Genomic DNA, 16,456 nt, shown 5'->3' with positions numbered 1-16,456 from the left:
ATACAAAAATTATTCTTACATCATGACAGCCATTTCAGCTTTGCAGCAACTTAGACCGGTTTAGATTGGCTTACTTGCCTCTTGAAACATCTACATAATTTTAAGCACTCAAAGTCCATGACTTTAGATGTCATGGTGTAAAAATCGAGGCTCTTTCTATGAAAGCTGTATTTGTCCTCCCTTATCTGAGAAAGTAAGGTAGGTACCGCTTATTCCATTTTTGGTAGGTCATCTCTAGCAAATGTCTGAGCTGGTGACCTAAACCATGTATGTACCTTCTAGGTGAAGACAGCTTGATCAGGTTGCTTGTGAACTTGAGTATACTAGGAGTATGACATCATCCTCACCACTTTAATCAATCACTGTTCTCACTATAAATAACGGACATTAAAAAAGAGGACTCTTTTAGAAATGGCAGAATGTTTTGCTGTCTTAGACAGTTACCTATAGCTGCTACAATGGAATTCTCTTATATGGATATAATTTGGAACAATTACTTTAGATAGACAGAAATCAAAACTGCTGTAGCAATATGTTAACTGCATTGACAGATGTCGGGCATCGCTTGAAGGAATTCCCCCTACACCAGCCAATTGCCTAGTTTGAGATTACAATTTAACGACTGCCATCGGATACACAGACACCACTGCTAGGCATTTTGTAAATACTATACTATTGGAGATTACACTATGTCCAATGGAGAAACTCTGCACATGCTTTTCTCTGCAACACAGTATTTGATATTTGGGATGCACTGAAAAGTGGCAACTGGTGCCAGAGATCTAATGTCACAAGAAAATGCTGCTCTTCCAACACAAATCTCTCCCTGCAAAGTCCTAACTTTAAACACATTTCTTCAAGAAAGTGGTCAAGAACTGTAAAGCCAATAGATAGGTATCTAGGTTAGTTCTGTAAGAGGAAATATATCAAACATCACTATTCGCTCTTGAGGTACTTAATGTATTGCAGCCTTTGTAAAAATTCTCTGAACTTTATCGATTTTGGATTGGTAGGGCATCTTCCAAAATGCTTAATTTCTATGGTTTTACATTTAGTGGCAAGTATATGAATTCTGTACAGAACCCACATTGTTGAGGTCATCCTTAACCACATCTCTGGATAGTATCTCAATTTGAGGCAGGGAATACATTATAAAATCATTGTGTGTTGTGTATTTGTAAAGCACACTAGCAAACATGAGGTGATCCTGGAGCTGTGCTATTATGTCTAGCATGCCAATGGCAAGGTTAGTTGAAAAGCTAGGTTTTTAGCTTCTAGTGGAATTCACGATAAAAGGAGGCTCTGCTTTAAAATGGGAAGTTGTCCTATACTTTAGGGCAATGTATATGAAGGCCTGTCCACCGGATCGGTGTATGGATGAAATGTGAGAGTAGGAGTCCTGCGGAGGGGTCTGGGTGATTGGTGGAAGGTGATGAGATTCTTCAGGTAAGAGGGGCCCAAGTTGTGCGGTGCCTTGAACGTGTGTGAAAGAAGTTTGAATTGGGTGTGTTTGGGAGCCGGTGGAGCTCCTGGAGGTGCAGTGTGATGAGATTACTGTGTGAGAGGCTAAGGAAAAGTGTGGCTGCCAAGTTTTGGATGGTCTGTAGTCTTCTGAGGAGTTTCATGTGGATACCAATGTAGAGGGCATTCCCATAGTACAATTTGCTGGTGACAAGGGAGTGAGTAATGTTTTTCTGGTGTTGCTTGGAAGCCACTTGAAGATCTTCCACAGCATCTTTAGTGTGTGGAAGAAAGATGCAGTGACACAGTTGACTTGTGCAGTCATGTCCAGTTTGCGGTCTATGAGGGTTCTGATGTGTAGAAAATGCAGCCTCTGCTTCTGACCTCTTCCTCAAAACTGCTCTTTTTTGCAAACTGCACCTGGATTAGCAGCTGATGAGGAGCAGCAGAATTCTTTTTTTGGGGAACATCTGTAAGACCAATACTTTTGCGTACACTATTTCAGAGTTTCATTAAAATCATGCATCATCTTGTTCCTCCTACATTTGTATCATACATACATACATACGCTTAGCTTGGTAACTGCACATTATGCCAACATCATTAGGAAAAGATAGTTTGCCAGGATATATTTCCATCTCAAATTGAGGGGAATCAGTTTGTGCTCTGCTTTTAATTTTTCCAGAGCCAAGTAATTATCTTGTGTCTACTCTTTCTTCAGCATGCCATATAGTGAAGGTACTAAAGTGGGTCTTATCATAACTTTATTCAATTTTGAATAAAATCAGAATACAAGTGTACGGATCAAACACAAATCCATTATAAACATTCATAAAAATATATCTCCAAGTGCAATAATTAATAATATATTACAGAAGAATATGTAAGGGTCGATTTATAAAGGCCAAAAATACAACTTGTCATCTTATCAATATTTAATCAAGGAAGAGCAAATAGGTTACTGGGAGGGAATATCAGCATTACCTAAAACAGAAGAACCAATACTAAAAATGAACTAATGATTCAAACTAAAAAAACACTAGTCCAGAACCTTGACAAAAACAAATTGTAATTGTGGATAGAAACTGTAAATATAAAAGCGCAGGTCTAATCCGTATCAAACCTGTGGATAACTGATGGGGCATGCTAAATTTATGACAAAGGGTATTGAGTCTGGGGCAAGTGAAGACAATGTGCATCACAAATTGAGACTTGGTCAGATACAGGGCAGTAAATCAGCCATTTTGAACCAGACATCATTTATAAACAGCAATTGATTAAAGATGTCCAATCTAAAATAAGTCAGTAAACGCAGATAGTGATTGGACATTGCTAGAATAAGGTATGGTTCTATATAGTTTACTGACTTTACCAAGATATTCTGCCGCATCAACTGTTTGATCAGAGCAGAAGCCTACCTCCGCTGTCACCCAGAGAAAAAAGGGCCGCTTCAGCCACACAATATCTTATTTCAGGATGCCATCCGGACAAGAAAATAACTTTTAAGCTAGAAATTGACCTCTTGAGACACTATTTTTTCTCAAAGGTTGCCAATTAGGACCAGAGTCTAATCCCTAGATAGGCAAAATGATCCACCTTGCTTAAAACCTGACTCTGCATCGAAAAACATTACATTTTGGTATTTTAGGGACCCACTACCATGACATGAGATTTTTGATAATTTGTGGACAGGCCCAAGCTTTAAAAAAAAAATAAAACTATTTTAAAAATCTAAAAGCAGTTGCAGATTTCTGGCTGTAGGTACAATCAGGACTGCATCATCTGGGTACAAGAGAGCGGGGAGCAATCGCCCTTCCACTCTTGAAGTATCGAGATCTTTTTCAGAAAGCAATTCTAAACAATTACTATAATGATAAAAAAAGGGTGCAAGGATGCAGCCTTTACTGGCTCCTTGCCTTAGATTAAAGTGCTTAGTGCATTCCCTGTGGTTTCAGAGTCTTACTGAGCCTGGAATACCATCATGGAGATCTTTCAGAAAGGGAACTGGCACAGGTTCGACCCCCATGAACCCAAACTCTGCCCAGAGCTTCTCAGTTAACCTCAAAGCAGAGATGAGGTCCATGAAAGCAAGGTGTAACAAACAACTTTTAGCACTAGTGTATTTGGTTATTGGGAGATATATATGGAGTGTCTGCTCCACCGTGCCCCTACTAGGTCTAAACCCATACTGGTGATCAGACAGGATGTTATGCTCATCCACCCAGAGGGTTAGTCTCTCCAGTCTGTCCCAGTGAAAATTAGAAAGGGAAGCTAATCCGAGGAAAATATCAACCAGCTGAAACGAAAATGTAGTCAGTAAAAGACCCTGCACCAGAACCCTTAAAGGTCGGTACACTGTTTGCTCAAATCAAAAGTGGGTCTTTACAGTGCCCAACTCAATGTTGGTCTCTTATTGTCCTTAAAGTGAACATTGTATGTTTAAGGCATTTGTATAAAGCCATTTTGTTCCTTTGGAAGAAGCTTGTGCAGCCAAAATGTTTTCAGATTTCAACACCATAGCGAGGTTTCAGTCTTTAGAGATATATTTTATGTATTAAAATAGTAACCTTTGCTCCTTGTCAGCCACTGTTGCATTTGGATGTCCAAGATGTTCTCAATGTTGCTAACTGGTTTATTTACCAACGAGACAGTCATTTGACTGCAAAGTCAACTAGTCACAATTCTGTTAATTTTAATCCATCACTTCAGCACTAACAAATGATATTTTGCCTAAGGGCTCAACCTAAACGGACTACTGTGACTCGGTCCTGAAGACATGAGGATGCCTGCATCCACTGTTTGACACAGAATAGCAAAGGTAAGATCACTCAAAGTGTGTCTTTTTACATTTTAAACAAGGAACAAACACTTTTGTATAGTGTGCAAGTGAAAAACCTATTGCACACACTAAATAAACCTACTCATATGGAGCTATTCCAAAAGACATCAATATTGCAAATAAATTTACAATGTCCAAATATTGTGTTTCGTTGAAATGTGTTCTCAAAAAGATTTAACAAAGAATTTTAACTTGCTGTGTCAGTACGGGTAAGCAGCAACGCGCCGAGACAGAAAAATATAAATTGTAGCTGCAAATTCCCTGTTGCACATGGAGATTTTAAAGTGCAAGGATTTTAAATATAACACATGTACTTCATTGAGGAATGTTCCGAAAGGAAGTCACAGCATGATGACGATTTAATCAAAGAACTACAACAAGAAGAAAATGGAAAATAAAGGTTCAAGCTTTAGAACGTCACTAGGATTAGAGAAGACATGAGCCAAGAGACTGAGAAAGATTATAGACCCCCTAACCACCACTAACAGATGACGACGATTTGCAGCGCTCTTTTCGTTACTTAAAGAAAGCCCTGCAGAAGTGGCATGTATCGCCGCCAAACAAGTGTTAGCTGAAAAGTTGTAATGTTGACAACTATTATTTAGACTGAGTAGGACATCCGAGGATTGAATTCAAGTGAATGAAAAACGTTTGTTTGGAATTATTTCAACTGTAGACTTTAATGTACCCAAGCCTTGTCACACTGACATGAAATAGAAACGAGACATTCAAATCCTTTGATGTCAAATCTTTGAGAATAAAATGCAATGAAACAATCGATGGACATTGCATGTCTGCTTGCAATACCGATTTTTTTTGGAATAGCTCCCTGCGAGTAGGTTTATATTGAATTTCAAGTATCGACCTGGTTGGGCACCAGTCCAGTAGGTAGGAGCTTAGCGCAGGGCCATTATATTCGCCCAAAATTTCTGATATTGCACACTGAGGGAATCATTTGATGCAAACTCAAACAAACCAGGCCCTAAATATCTTTTTTAAAAACAAATCTCTCCATAGCTAAAGCCACACAAAACAACTGATGAAATATAACATCTGGAAACCCGCGTTTTCTACACTCTGGACCCAAATGTGATCTCCCAAAGACTGATGCGGTTATTCTTCGTTTAGATGTCCAAGTTGAAGAGTACCCGACTTATGAAAAAGTAATTTCTCATGACAACTTTAGTTCTTCTCATAATTGCTAAACACAACAATGTAATAATGAATTTAAAGAAAGGGGTCATGCACTGGGGAATTGTTTGCAGTCATGAAGGGGTAGAGGCTGCGTGTCTTTTATCATTACCGAAAAGTAAATAGTAACAGCATATGAATCTAGCGCAGGCTCGTACACCAAAACAACAAACTATTCAGAATGTATTTTCAGATCATGAACAGTATAAGTAGATATATTGCATTACTTGGCAAACAATTTAAAATAGGTACAATTAAAAGCAACATACCATAGCTGTGATTTCATCGAAGGACTGCAAAAACTCAACAATCTTCGATTTGTGGGAAGGCTCCACACGGGCAAAGCAGCGGGCATTCATGCAGGCATCTCTCTGGGCAGCTGGAGAAAGCTCATCGAATTCACGACCAGTGAAAGCTTTGTCTGAGACATCTTCATCTTCCCGAAAGATACCTATCCGACGACAAATGGCAACTGCCGTTCCCTTATTGTCTCCAGTAATCATGATGACTCTAATTCCAGCTTGCCTACACATTTTCACTGATATAGCTACTTCTGTTCTAGGGGGGTCCAGCATTCCAACGCAACCTACAAATGTTAAATTGGTCTGAAAAGAGAAAAACAGTAGTAGTTGTAAGACCGTTTCAGCAGGTTATAAGCTTATAGTAAAAGACATTTAGTGCTGTTTAGCTCTTTGATGGTAAGGAGGCATTTGAAATATGACTAAGCTTCTTTTTTTTTTTAAACAAATGCAGCTATAAAATCAGGAAAAACTAAACTTGTATCTAAGGACGAATAAAGAAATTTGTCAGATATTTCATATCAGTTTGTCCAATAGCCTCATCTTGACGAGCTGTAACTGATCATTAAATAGGAGAGGATGTAGCCTAACAGCTAGAGCAGTTGACCTCGAAGCTGGGGAACTGGGTTTGAGTCTCAGTAAGGGACGCTCAAAATCCTGTGATTCCAGGAAAATCACAAGCTCATCGTGCCTAATAAAATTAATGTGTCTGTAATGCAACTGGTGCTTATGTAAAGCACTGATACCTTTGGGTCACGTTCGTGCTATATGAAAGTCCGGATTGTTTTTTTTTTTTTCTTTATAACAGAAAAACATTTGCTATGTGTGAAGATCATACCTACACCGGAGACCCTTTTTTACTGAATCCCAAGAACGGCTCAGAATAGCCTGCTACTTACAAAGATTAAATGCATCAAAACTATTTTGCTCCATTGTATGTATACAGTCACATACATAAGTGCATAAACAGAGCTAAACTGCAAGCCAGTTATACACTACTGTATGAGAAGTCCCCTTTAAAACCTAACCTAAATAAGAACAAGCTAATGACCATCTGATGTCACTGGTTTGTGAGGATGGTCATGGTCAGAGTACAGCCTCGATCTGTGAAAATAATTAAAACGTAAAGAGGCTTCCTTGGAGGGAAACAAATAGACTTGCAGGTGCATGCATACATAGCTAATTCAATCCTCGCTATGGATGTGGCTAATTTCAAAAATTACAAACAAAAAAAAAAAAAGGACCTCAAACCCTAGCCACACAATAGTGTTAGCACAGCTGCAAAGTGCGAGGCTGGCGCTTGGTCTGTTTTTCAAGAAATGTATAAACATCTTTTGAAAGTGTTACACGTCTACGATTGTTGAAAAATATGGCTACTTTTAAATTACCACTAACTTGTTCTGGGATTCATGACGCTGTACTCCATTGAATCTATTGCATGCAGAAAACGTTTCAAGCATGCAGAAACGTTTCAAGCATACAGAGAAGTTTCATACATTTTAACTTCAATAACACATTAGGTATGTGGCTTCCTTTCCATTTTGGAACAGTACGTTGGCTTGCTACAGCAGATTTTTTACGTTTGTAGGGTTGATAACTAGCTACAATAGATCTGTGAATATCCACAAACCACTTTACTCCCTCAACAGTTAACACTGCCAGTTTATCCGCAGTCATAAGCACAATTTGAAGATTCAACTAGTCACGATTCTGCTAATTTGAATACTTTATTTCCCACAAAACCTGGCAATGTTATCACAAAGGAAGTACACTGAGCTAGAGTACCACGTGTAGAGCTAATAAAATTAGAGATACAACGCAATATTATTCCTCAAATGTTGCAGCAGTACATATTTTTAACTAAATAACCCATGGTGTATGCATTTTACTCTGCAATTAGGCACAATCGGTTTTTATTTGCATCCAAGCCTGAGAATTGAACCCTAGTGGAAAATAATGAAAATGTTATCAAAGACATGTTTCACAAAAATTCTCACTACTAAAGTACCAACACAAGACATTTTGATAGCAAGTGACAGTTTTACAGTTTAAACTCTATGCATCCCATAATAGTAATCTCACAAGACAAAAAGACTGGAGAAACTCACCTCATAGGTAACAAAATTGGCAGAATCTATAAGATTCATATCTTCCTTCCTTGGTGGATTGTCATGAGTTGCCAGAGCCAGGCATCGCAGGGTATCCCTTCCGGTGCCCCACTCTCTGATAACAGACAGTATTTTCTGCTTAATTCCAGGAGTCAAAGGCACTTTAGTGCTGCCGACGCGAACATGTGTACATCTATCAACAACACCTTCTGGAGCACCCTACACAAAAAAAGAATATAAAAGGTCATCCTGCAGCAGGTGAAGGTGGAATTTAAACGAGAAATCAAATTAAACAGTAAACACGGCCATCCGGCACTGGATTTTCAGTATAATGCAGCACTGTTGATCTTCTCTGGCCCGAGCTTTAGGTACTATTTCAAACGACTTACGTCATCCAATACTTGCCCAAATGGTTACCCTCAACTCCTAAAATTTAAAAAGCATGAAGGCGCAAGGTAACGTTTAATGGACAAGCCAATTTAACTTGCAAACATTCATAATATTTCACATTAAAGCACAAAATACATAGCATATTTTTGTTTTAACTTGCCTTAACAAACATCTTGCTCATGTTGGTACGAGTTGGTTTATTTGGCGTGCAGTATACAGACATGGATTTTCGGTCTCTTGAAAATTCCAAAGTGAATTCTTTCTTCATCAACTGTTTAATGACCTGTAAACATCACAGATGTTAGCACTTTACGTTTAGCTTCACACACAGAAGACTCCCCAAGATTCAGTCACTTACCGAATTGCAGGCATTAGCCCGCTCAATTCTGGAAAGCCCTTTAAGATCTGTGTCAAATACATTCATTTTCTCCACCAAACAGGTGAGTGCGGTCTCCGTTGCTTCGCCGACCTTCTCATAAACCCCTTTAGCCTTAATTACAAAGGAATAAAAAATAAAATAAAAAAGAGTCAATTACTTAGTGCATTTCTGGAGAAAAGCAAAACATCTAAAGGTTTCCTACAGGTGTGGACGAAAGAAAGCCATGATCCTAAAGGTCATGTCATGCAATGCACTGTTGCCCCCAATGTCCACCTGAATCGATTTTTAGTGAGTATCGAACGTAGAGAACACAAATGTGAACTCTGAAAGGTCCAAAAAAAAAAAATTGCAAGCATAACCCTTAACTAATTGAAACTCCTGTATAGCAAAAAAATAGGATGCCCATCTTTCAAGGCATTCCGGGGGATTCATTTTAGTAGGAAACCGGCTTGACCAAGCATGAAAATATAATGTACTGTACAATACTATGGACAATGCAGGAGTACAAAAAAATAAAACTTAAGGAAAAAATATATAATACACAGCGCATAGATACTACAAATGAAAGACCGCATTCTACATTTCAGAGAGGATATAAATTGGGTGCAGCATTATAAACAATTTTGCACTATCCAATAGTGCACAATTGTAATATGACGAATATTAAAAATGTAACAACCAAAGACAGTATGTGGTGCAATTTGCATTTTTAGTGCTTACTACCATTATGTTACTAGAATGAATTCTTCATTTGGGTGCACATTATGCGATTGTTGGTGTTTGGTTGTGCGAGGTTAGTTAGGTGGGTATTATACAGAACATAGTCCAAATATAATTTCTAGGAGTACGTTTTAAACTATACAACATGAACATTGATTCCTATGTTCTTGTAAGAAAACGGCTATTAAGGTGCGATACTGCAAAAGTGGAAAGGAATACAACTGAAAACAGCGCATTTCAAGGTTTCCTCCATGAACGTCTAAAAACAAAACAGGCTTGCATCAAATTTTTAAAGTCTAGTTTGTTAGCGCAACAGAATGTCGGAATGTGTGGACGCTATAAATATCGGATAGCTATGGCAACGCATTCTTTCATGGCGAACGCTATGGATGAAGAATTGGCTTGGAGTGAGATAGCTCTGGGTAGGAATATGAAGGCCCCACGGGAAAAGGGTGTTTTAATTCTTTCCTAAACTTCAGTCATTCCATGTAGTGCTTGCTCTGGATGACGTGTTGTACAATATATAAATAGCCCGATTTTCAGATTAAGAAATTTGCAGAGACTGCCAAGATTTAAAAAAAAAAAATATTTGTAATGGAATGGTTTTAAATGCTTTGGTTGATTGGGTGCAACCACCATGGCACAGTGTGGATTTTTTAAAATGGGCTGTGGGGAAGGCAGGCCCCCTGTACAGGTACTTATTTCCACCTCCCGCCAAAGGGGCCCTATTCACTGCAAGCAATGTCAGACGCGGTTCTATGCTTAGTCTGAAATAGCTGTCCCACATCTGAAGTTAGGCATCACGTCATCTGACTTGGCCAGGGAGGAACACATTATGCATGCACAGATAACTTCCACAAATCAAGATTAAAGTGAGAGCCTGATCAAAATCTTATTCTTTAGCAAAGGGGTGAGGGTAACTTTCTATTTTAGTTCAAATAATGCTATGGTGACGTCCAGCATGTCCACAGTTTGCTTGCCCCAAAGGAAAGGCTAGAATGCCCATACTTTCAGAAATTATTCAAGCGTAAGGTGATCGCTGAGGTGTTAGCTAACTCCTAGTCCACTAAGCACCGGTTGGCTCACAGACTCACTCAACTAGAAGCCTTCTACTGCGCTCCACCATTTGAATGCTGTGCCTCTAGCACAGTACTTTAAAGGAACCAAAACTAGGTTCAACTGAAGCAAGATAATTAAGCCACAAGGTTAGTTTATTCTGGACCGGCCAAACGGCCCCACGTGTTGGATAGCTGAAAGGCCAAAAACATGTAAACAGTGGAAAAGTGTGGATCACAAATAACCACAGAAGGCATACTTGGGGGATGTTAGGGCTGCCTTGGACATTACCTGTGGCATACGCAGGCTGGTGGTGGGGAGTTCAGAGGGGTTCAAAGAGGATGAGGGCTTTATCCAGGGAGGGGCATGAGGGTGGTTGGGTAAGAAGGCTCCTTGACGATCCACAAAACTGATCAGATGCTTTTATGGAGAGGTTTAAGTGCTGAATCATACTCCCTACCAGGGGAATAGAGTTTTTGTTTCAGTCCAAGTAAACTAGAACTGGTGACAACATCACGCAGGCAAGACCGAGGAAGCAGTGTCAACTACCTAATTCAAGGCTATATTCCAAAGGTGGATTAGAAAGTATTATAACTGTTAATACTAGTTGGCACCTGTAACAGTCCTGCAACATAAGCAGTTAATAATCAGAACGGTCTGCTTTAAGAAACTTACCTCATTGAAATCCAAAGAAGAATCATTGCAAAGTGCACAGACTGTAGCTAATTCTACAAGGCCATCATACTGGTGACATTTCACCAGTTTGTCGTCTTTGTGTCTACAAAATAAAGGTGAAATGAACAACTTTACAATGTGGTACTTTTCAATTGCCTACAGTCATCTGATTAAATTGCAGCGTATCCATAAAATACAAAGACTAACCCTTTTCACATGCACACAATATGACAAAAAACAAACCACAAATCGCTAAACGTGCTCAGTTGTAGGGTTCAAGCAAGCCTGGCTGAAGACGGCTGAAATGCCAGAAACCGGTACTAGGAAGCTTGTTTCCGTTCCAGGGAAGGCATGGCTTGGGTGTGAGTGTTTGATTGGTTCTGATGCTCCGTCCATCACCACCCCCTTTTGTACCACTTTGTTCGCCATAAGTTGGCAGGGTATGCTCAGACGTGAGTCCCTTGCTCACTTTGCCACTGGATTCAAGCAAGCCTGGCTGAAGACGGCTGAAATGCCAGAAACCGGTCCTAGGAAGCTCGTTTCCGGTCCAGGGAAGGCAAGGCTTGGCAGTTCGGGCTGCACTGTTCCCATGAGGCACAGGGTCAGACTGATTTGCATATGGCCATGTCTGAACTGGGGTGGCAGAGTGGGCTAAAGAACGGTGATGGCTCAAACCCAGATCTGTTGACTGGGTGTGAGTGTTTGATTGGTTCTGATGCTCCGTCCATCACCACCCCCTTTTGTACAGTTGTAGGGTTTTAGCATAATTCTGCACTCACAACAGCCAAGATCCTGCCTTGCAATTACTTTAACAAGGCAGACTAACTTCAGTGTCGTTGTAATGCCCAGTTGTGGTAATGGTTATATGTCCGCTAAACTATCAGCCTAACAACTATCATTAGTAATCGGAGGAAATTCACTTCGGGACAAGTGCAACTCCCTTGCATGGCATGCTTCCAAGTAGAGTATCAAGATAGCAGACATTCCAAGATAAGTGGTTTACTGAAATTCCTCCTGCGTTTAGCGCTGCAAATCGGGGTGGGGGCTCATTCCTAAAAGCCTAATATTAAAACGAGAAAACTGATAATCATACCAAAAGCTCTGGAATCCAGCCAACAAGGGACTACCATTTGCCAAATTCTATTGTGCTGGAGCATTTTCTTTGAAATATTTGTCATGTTTCAGACCATATTCTCACAACTGGTTAGTGAGGCTAGTATGTACCCTGCCAAATTTCTCAGTGTAGCATTTTCACAAATAAGCAGGTTACTTACTGTAATACCCTTTCTAGTGGATTCTCCACCTGCAGGTTCTTCACAATATGAATATCCCCTGGCACAACACTGATCCAGGAGACAGGTGGCGCCATGCAATTCCAGGTTGACTTTGTTTAGTCAAGGAATTAAAGATAGAGCTGTATATAAACGCCACCCCTGGGCAGACGAGCTTCTTTCTTGCCTCGGTCGGTGCACTCTGAGCCCAACAACTATCAAAGGTACCACAGTGTGAATCTCGAGTTTGGGACTTTTCAGATGAAGAAAAAAAAAAAAAAACATTTTAAAGAACGGGGAGCCAGGACAGCAGTAAGGAATCTTTAGTTCGTGTAATCACCACAAAGCATGTTACCAAAAGGTAAGAACTGATGGACACTTCTAATGCAGATTCCTTACATTTAGAATGGATACCAAAGCTGTACCTACTAAGATGGTCAGTGGGATTGTGCAGATCAAAAAGTACTGTAGGACCACACAGCAAAATTCCTTTCCCATTGAACCCGGCTGTTGTAATGCTTCATAAATGTATGCACGGATGGCCACTTCACAGTCTAATATCAATAACAGGCACTCCTCATCCCAAGCCCATGGCAGAACCTTGACCCTAGTGCAATGGGATTTTAGTCCTACTGGAAGCACCTCACCGAGCAAAAACCTAGCAGATCTTAAAGTAGAGGACTTTTCTGAACCACCCTACCCTTGTTTGCCCCAGAGAACCCTACACAGTTTGTCCGTCCGGTGATCTTGGGTGCGATTGATATAAAAACTCAAGATTCTCTTTGGGGGGGGGGGGGGGGATTTAGCCAGATGAAGTCTCTCCTAGTCTTTAGAAGGGTGAGGCACAGCAAAGAAAGTTGGAAGTGTAATGGTGTCTGACATGAAAAGGAGGCACGACTTTAGGCAGAAAGGCCACTTTGGCCCTCATCATTAGTTTGGGAAAAAGGCGGCATAGGACGCCTGATCTACACCAAGACATTCACTCGACAAGCTGAAGTTATTGCAACAAGTAATATAGTTTTCTGATTCAGGAGACCAAGGGGCAGCTGTGAATCTGCTCAAACGAAGTGTACATGAAGAAAGTAAAGATCAAATTAAGATCCCATTTTGGCATCACAAAGGGTTAGGGGGAAGCCTGTGTATCAAAACTTTTAGAACCATCACAACAGGCGGAGGGGAAGTCTCCTCAGGACTAATGATGTAGGGACATCTGGATGGTGATAAGCGCAGCCTTAGTGAAAGTGATGTGCCACAGTGAAAGGTGAGGGAAAGGACTCACGTGAGGCCCCGGCCGGGGTCTCAGGGTGAGGCAAGGTAGGCACTTCAGGATGTAGAATGGCCGACCGGCTCTTCATCAAGTTCGCTACAGCTGTAGCGATCAAGTTATCCCTGTGTAGTGCTGTGTTCAATGACAGTGCACTGTTGTATGTTGGGGATTTTTATCTTCAGACAGATCTGTGTTTCTTGATGCAGCCGCGTTAGTCCGCTGCAGTCTAGCCACACCCAGAGCCTACCAGTGCAGCTAGACTGCAGACTAACGCGGCTGCAGCAAGAAACAGATCTGTCCGAAGATAAAAATCCCCAACATACAACAGTGCACGGTCATTGAACACAGCACTACACAGGGATAACTTGATCGCTAAGTGTATATGAATGGTCGTATCTTACAATTCATGGAAACCGTGCACATAATTATTCACCTTGTATATTCACTTTTCGGTTCCATTTTTCACTTGGGGACACAATGCACAAATATTTGCGCTTTTGACTAAAAAGAAGTGTATATATAATTCAATGTTTTTCATAAAATAAACTATATTGAACAAACTGTGTAGAAGGTTCTCTTGCCCTCTGACATTACTGGGTCCTTTTTATTGTGATTGTGCACACTATGTGCACACTTATTGCCCAAGTCAGTTTCATTTATCCATAGGAACCATGGTTTCCCTATATATAACTAGTACCCTGGTTCCGTTGTGAGAAGGGTTCCCCTGTTCCTTTCCCTCGACTAAGATAACCAGGGCCTAGTCATTCCTTATCCTCATATCTTAAGGCAGAAGAGGCAGAGGCTGAAATGCGTACAGGAGTTCCGTGATTCACTGTAGCCGTAATGCCTCCTTAAGAGAAACTCCAGTGTGCAAATGTTTTGACATGGCCAGTTTGAAGTTGGTAAAAGGATTTAGCCAGCGTTTTTCCCATGGCTGGAAAATTCCCTATGCCACCTCAGGATATAGCTGCCATCTGATCTGCCAGGAGCCACCCACTGAGTTAGTCTGCCCTGGCATTCAAAAATCCTGCAATGCGATTCATGACCAGGGAAATGTCCTGACGCTCCAGAGAAAAAGAGCGCCATGGCAAAGGACCCAGTTCCCCACCTCATCCTGCTTGTTGCAGTACAAGCATGGCAGTGGTGTTATTCATGAGAATGTGAACAAGCCTCTTCCTGATAGACAGTAAGGGGGCTTTCAGCGCCAGGACAATGGACCGCAACTCCAATATGTTAGTGTGGAGTCCAGTTTCCATCAGAGACCTCATCTCAAGCCAGTCCTAGATGACATCCAAAAGGTCCAGACGCATCAGAGACACTTTCACGGGGACCCAGTACGGAGGCAGAAAACTGGTACCCTCAACCTCCAAAGATAGGCAGCAACCACAACATCACTTTTGTGAACACCACATGAGTACTGGTGAGGCCAAAGGGGTGTATGGCAAGCTAAAAAAGCTTAGACTACATTCAGCAGCAGGTAAGGCCTGTGGGACTGTAGGATGGGCACATATAAAATATGCATCCTGCAAGTCTGGGATAATCATCCAGTCACCAGGATCCAGGGCAGACAATGTGGGCCACTGAGTATTGTCTTTCTGTAGGAAAGCATTCACAGGACGGATATCCAAAATAGGATGAAGACCGCAGTTTTTCTTTGGCACAAAGCAACAGCGGGAGTAAGAGTCAGTCCCTATTTCCGAGGCTGGCAACCTCTTAAAGGCTCCTTTGGCTTAAAGAGTGTGCGCCTCCTGAAGCAAGATTGAAAGGTGCTCCTCTGAAAGCTGCTCAGTTTTGGCAGAAAATGGTGTCAAAAATGAATGACCGAACAAAGCCCTGTTGAACAATGAAGGACCCACCTGTCGGCTGTTCTATTGTGCCACCCTTGGAAGAAAGATCTGATCCTGTCGGTCACAGGGTGGTATTGTACCACTAAGGGCATATTAAAGCGCTTGGAGGCAGAATCTGGGAGAGTGTGATGTTCACCTCCCCTTGTGGCCTGGTCATTGTGTGCCTGATCCCCACCTTTGCTGCTAAAAGGACTGTGGGTCGCCCATTACGTGGATAGTGAGCCTTGGTGTTGCTGGCAAGCCAAACCTATGGAACAGTCACAAAAGGGGAAAAACTGATAAGGGTGCTGTCTTGCAGGAGTAGAGAACAAAATAAGGTGCCAAGCCTAGGACCGGTTATCTTTGATGCGTTCAGTGCGGAATCAGCCTTTTCACCCAAAAAAAAAGTGAGATCCGTCCAAAAAAAACATATCCATAAGTGAGGCATGCATGTTGCCAGAAGCCAGTAGATCTCATCCATGCAGGACGCTGAGGCACCACACTAGATCCGACCACGCAGCTCAAGCAATTGTTAGTGTCTAGATCATATTACATATTTGGCTGCCTCCTGACCCGTTCTGGATGGCCTGAGCCAGGTTGGCCTGAAATTTCTCGGTGACTGCCAGCAAGATCTTGCGGACCATGTCTAAGAGGTCGGACTATCTACCCAGCAAACATCTGGCATTGACAGACCAGATTGCTGGACTACCTGATGAAAACATTTGTTTCCTAAATGCCTCAGTTCTCATCAACCCTGTAAAAAGGGGGCATAGGAAAAGGAGTCGAGGGAAAGAAGCGGGGTTCACCATGCAGGTGGAAGTTTGGATCACCAGACCAGACTGGTGTAGAGTCAAGAAGTCTGGGTCATCTGGCGCCAGCCTGTGGTGCCTGGCTGGCTTAGCAGATGTCAAACAATAGGTCTGTCGGGGTTTCAGGATGCTGCGCCATAGTCACTGCTGAGATGAAAAAGTCCA

The 16,456-nt window shown here is 41.4% G+C and overlaps 1 protein-coding gene across 2 annotated transcripts in view; it reads right to left on the bottom strand.

Moving 5' to 3' along the window:
- ATP2A2 (ATPase sarcoplasmic/endoplasmic reticulum Ca2+ transporting 2) overlaps positions 1–16,456 on the bottom strand; it is a 246,589-nt gene that overhangs the window by 72,495 nt on the left and 157,638 nt on the right. For both annotated transcript variants that reach the window (XM_085634329.1, XM_085634330.1), the window contains exons 10-14: positions 11,119–11,221; positions 8,647–8,778; positions 8,449–8,571; positions 7,899–8,117; positions 5,761–6,096 (exon numbers count right to left, since the gene is read on the bottom strand). In XM_085634329.1, coding sequence (XP_085490455.1) covers positions 5,761–6,096; positions 7,899–8,117; positions 8,449–8,571; positions 8,647–8,778; positions 11,119–11,221 — 913 coding nt within the window. The remainder of the gene's footprint in view (positions 1–5,760; positions 6,097–7,898; positions 8,118–8,448; positions 8,572–8,646; positions 8,779–11,118; positions 11,222–16,456) is intronic.

This window comes from Triturus cristatus, chromosome 11, assembly GCF_964204655.1.
Source record: "Triturus cristatus chromosome 11, aTriCri1.1, whole genome shotgun sequence".
NCBI classification, from domain to species: Eukaryota; Metazoa; Chordata; class Amphibia; order Caudata; family Salamandridae; genus Triturus; species Triturus cristatus.
Note: the sequence above shows the minus strand (reverse complement) of the source record. Positions and strands in the feature narration are given on the sequence as shown.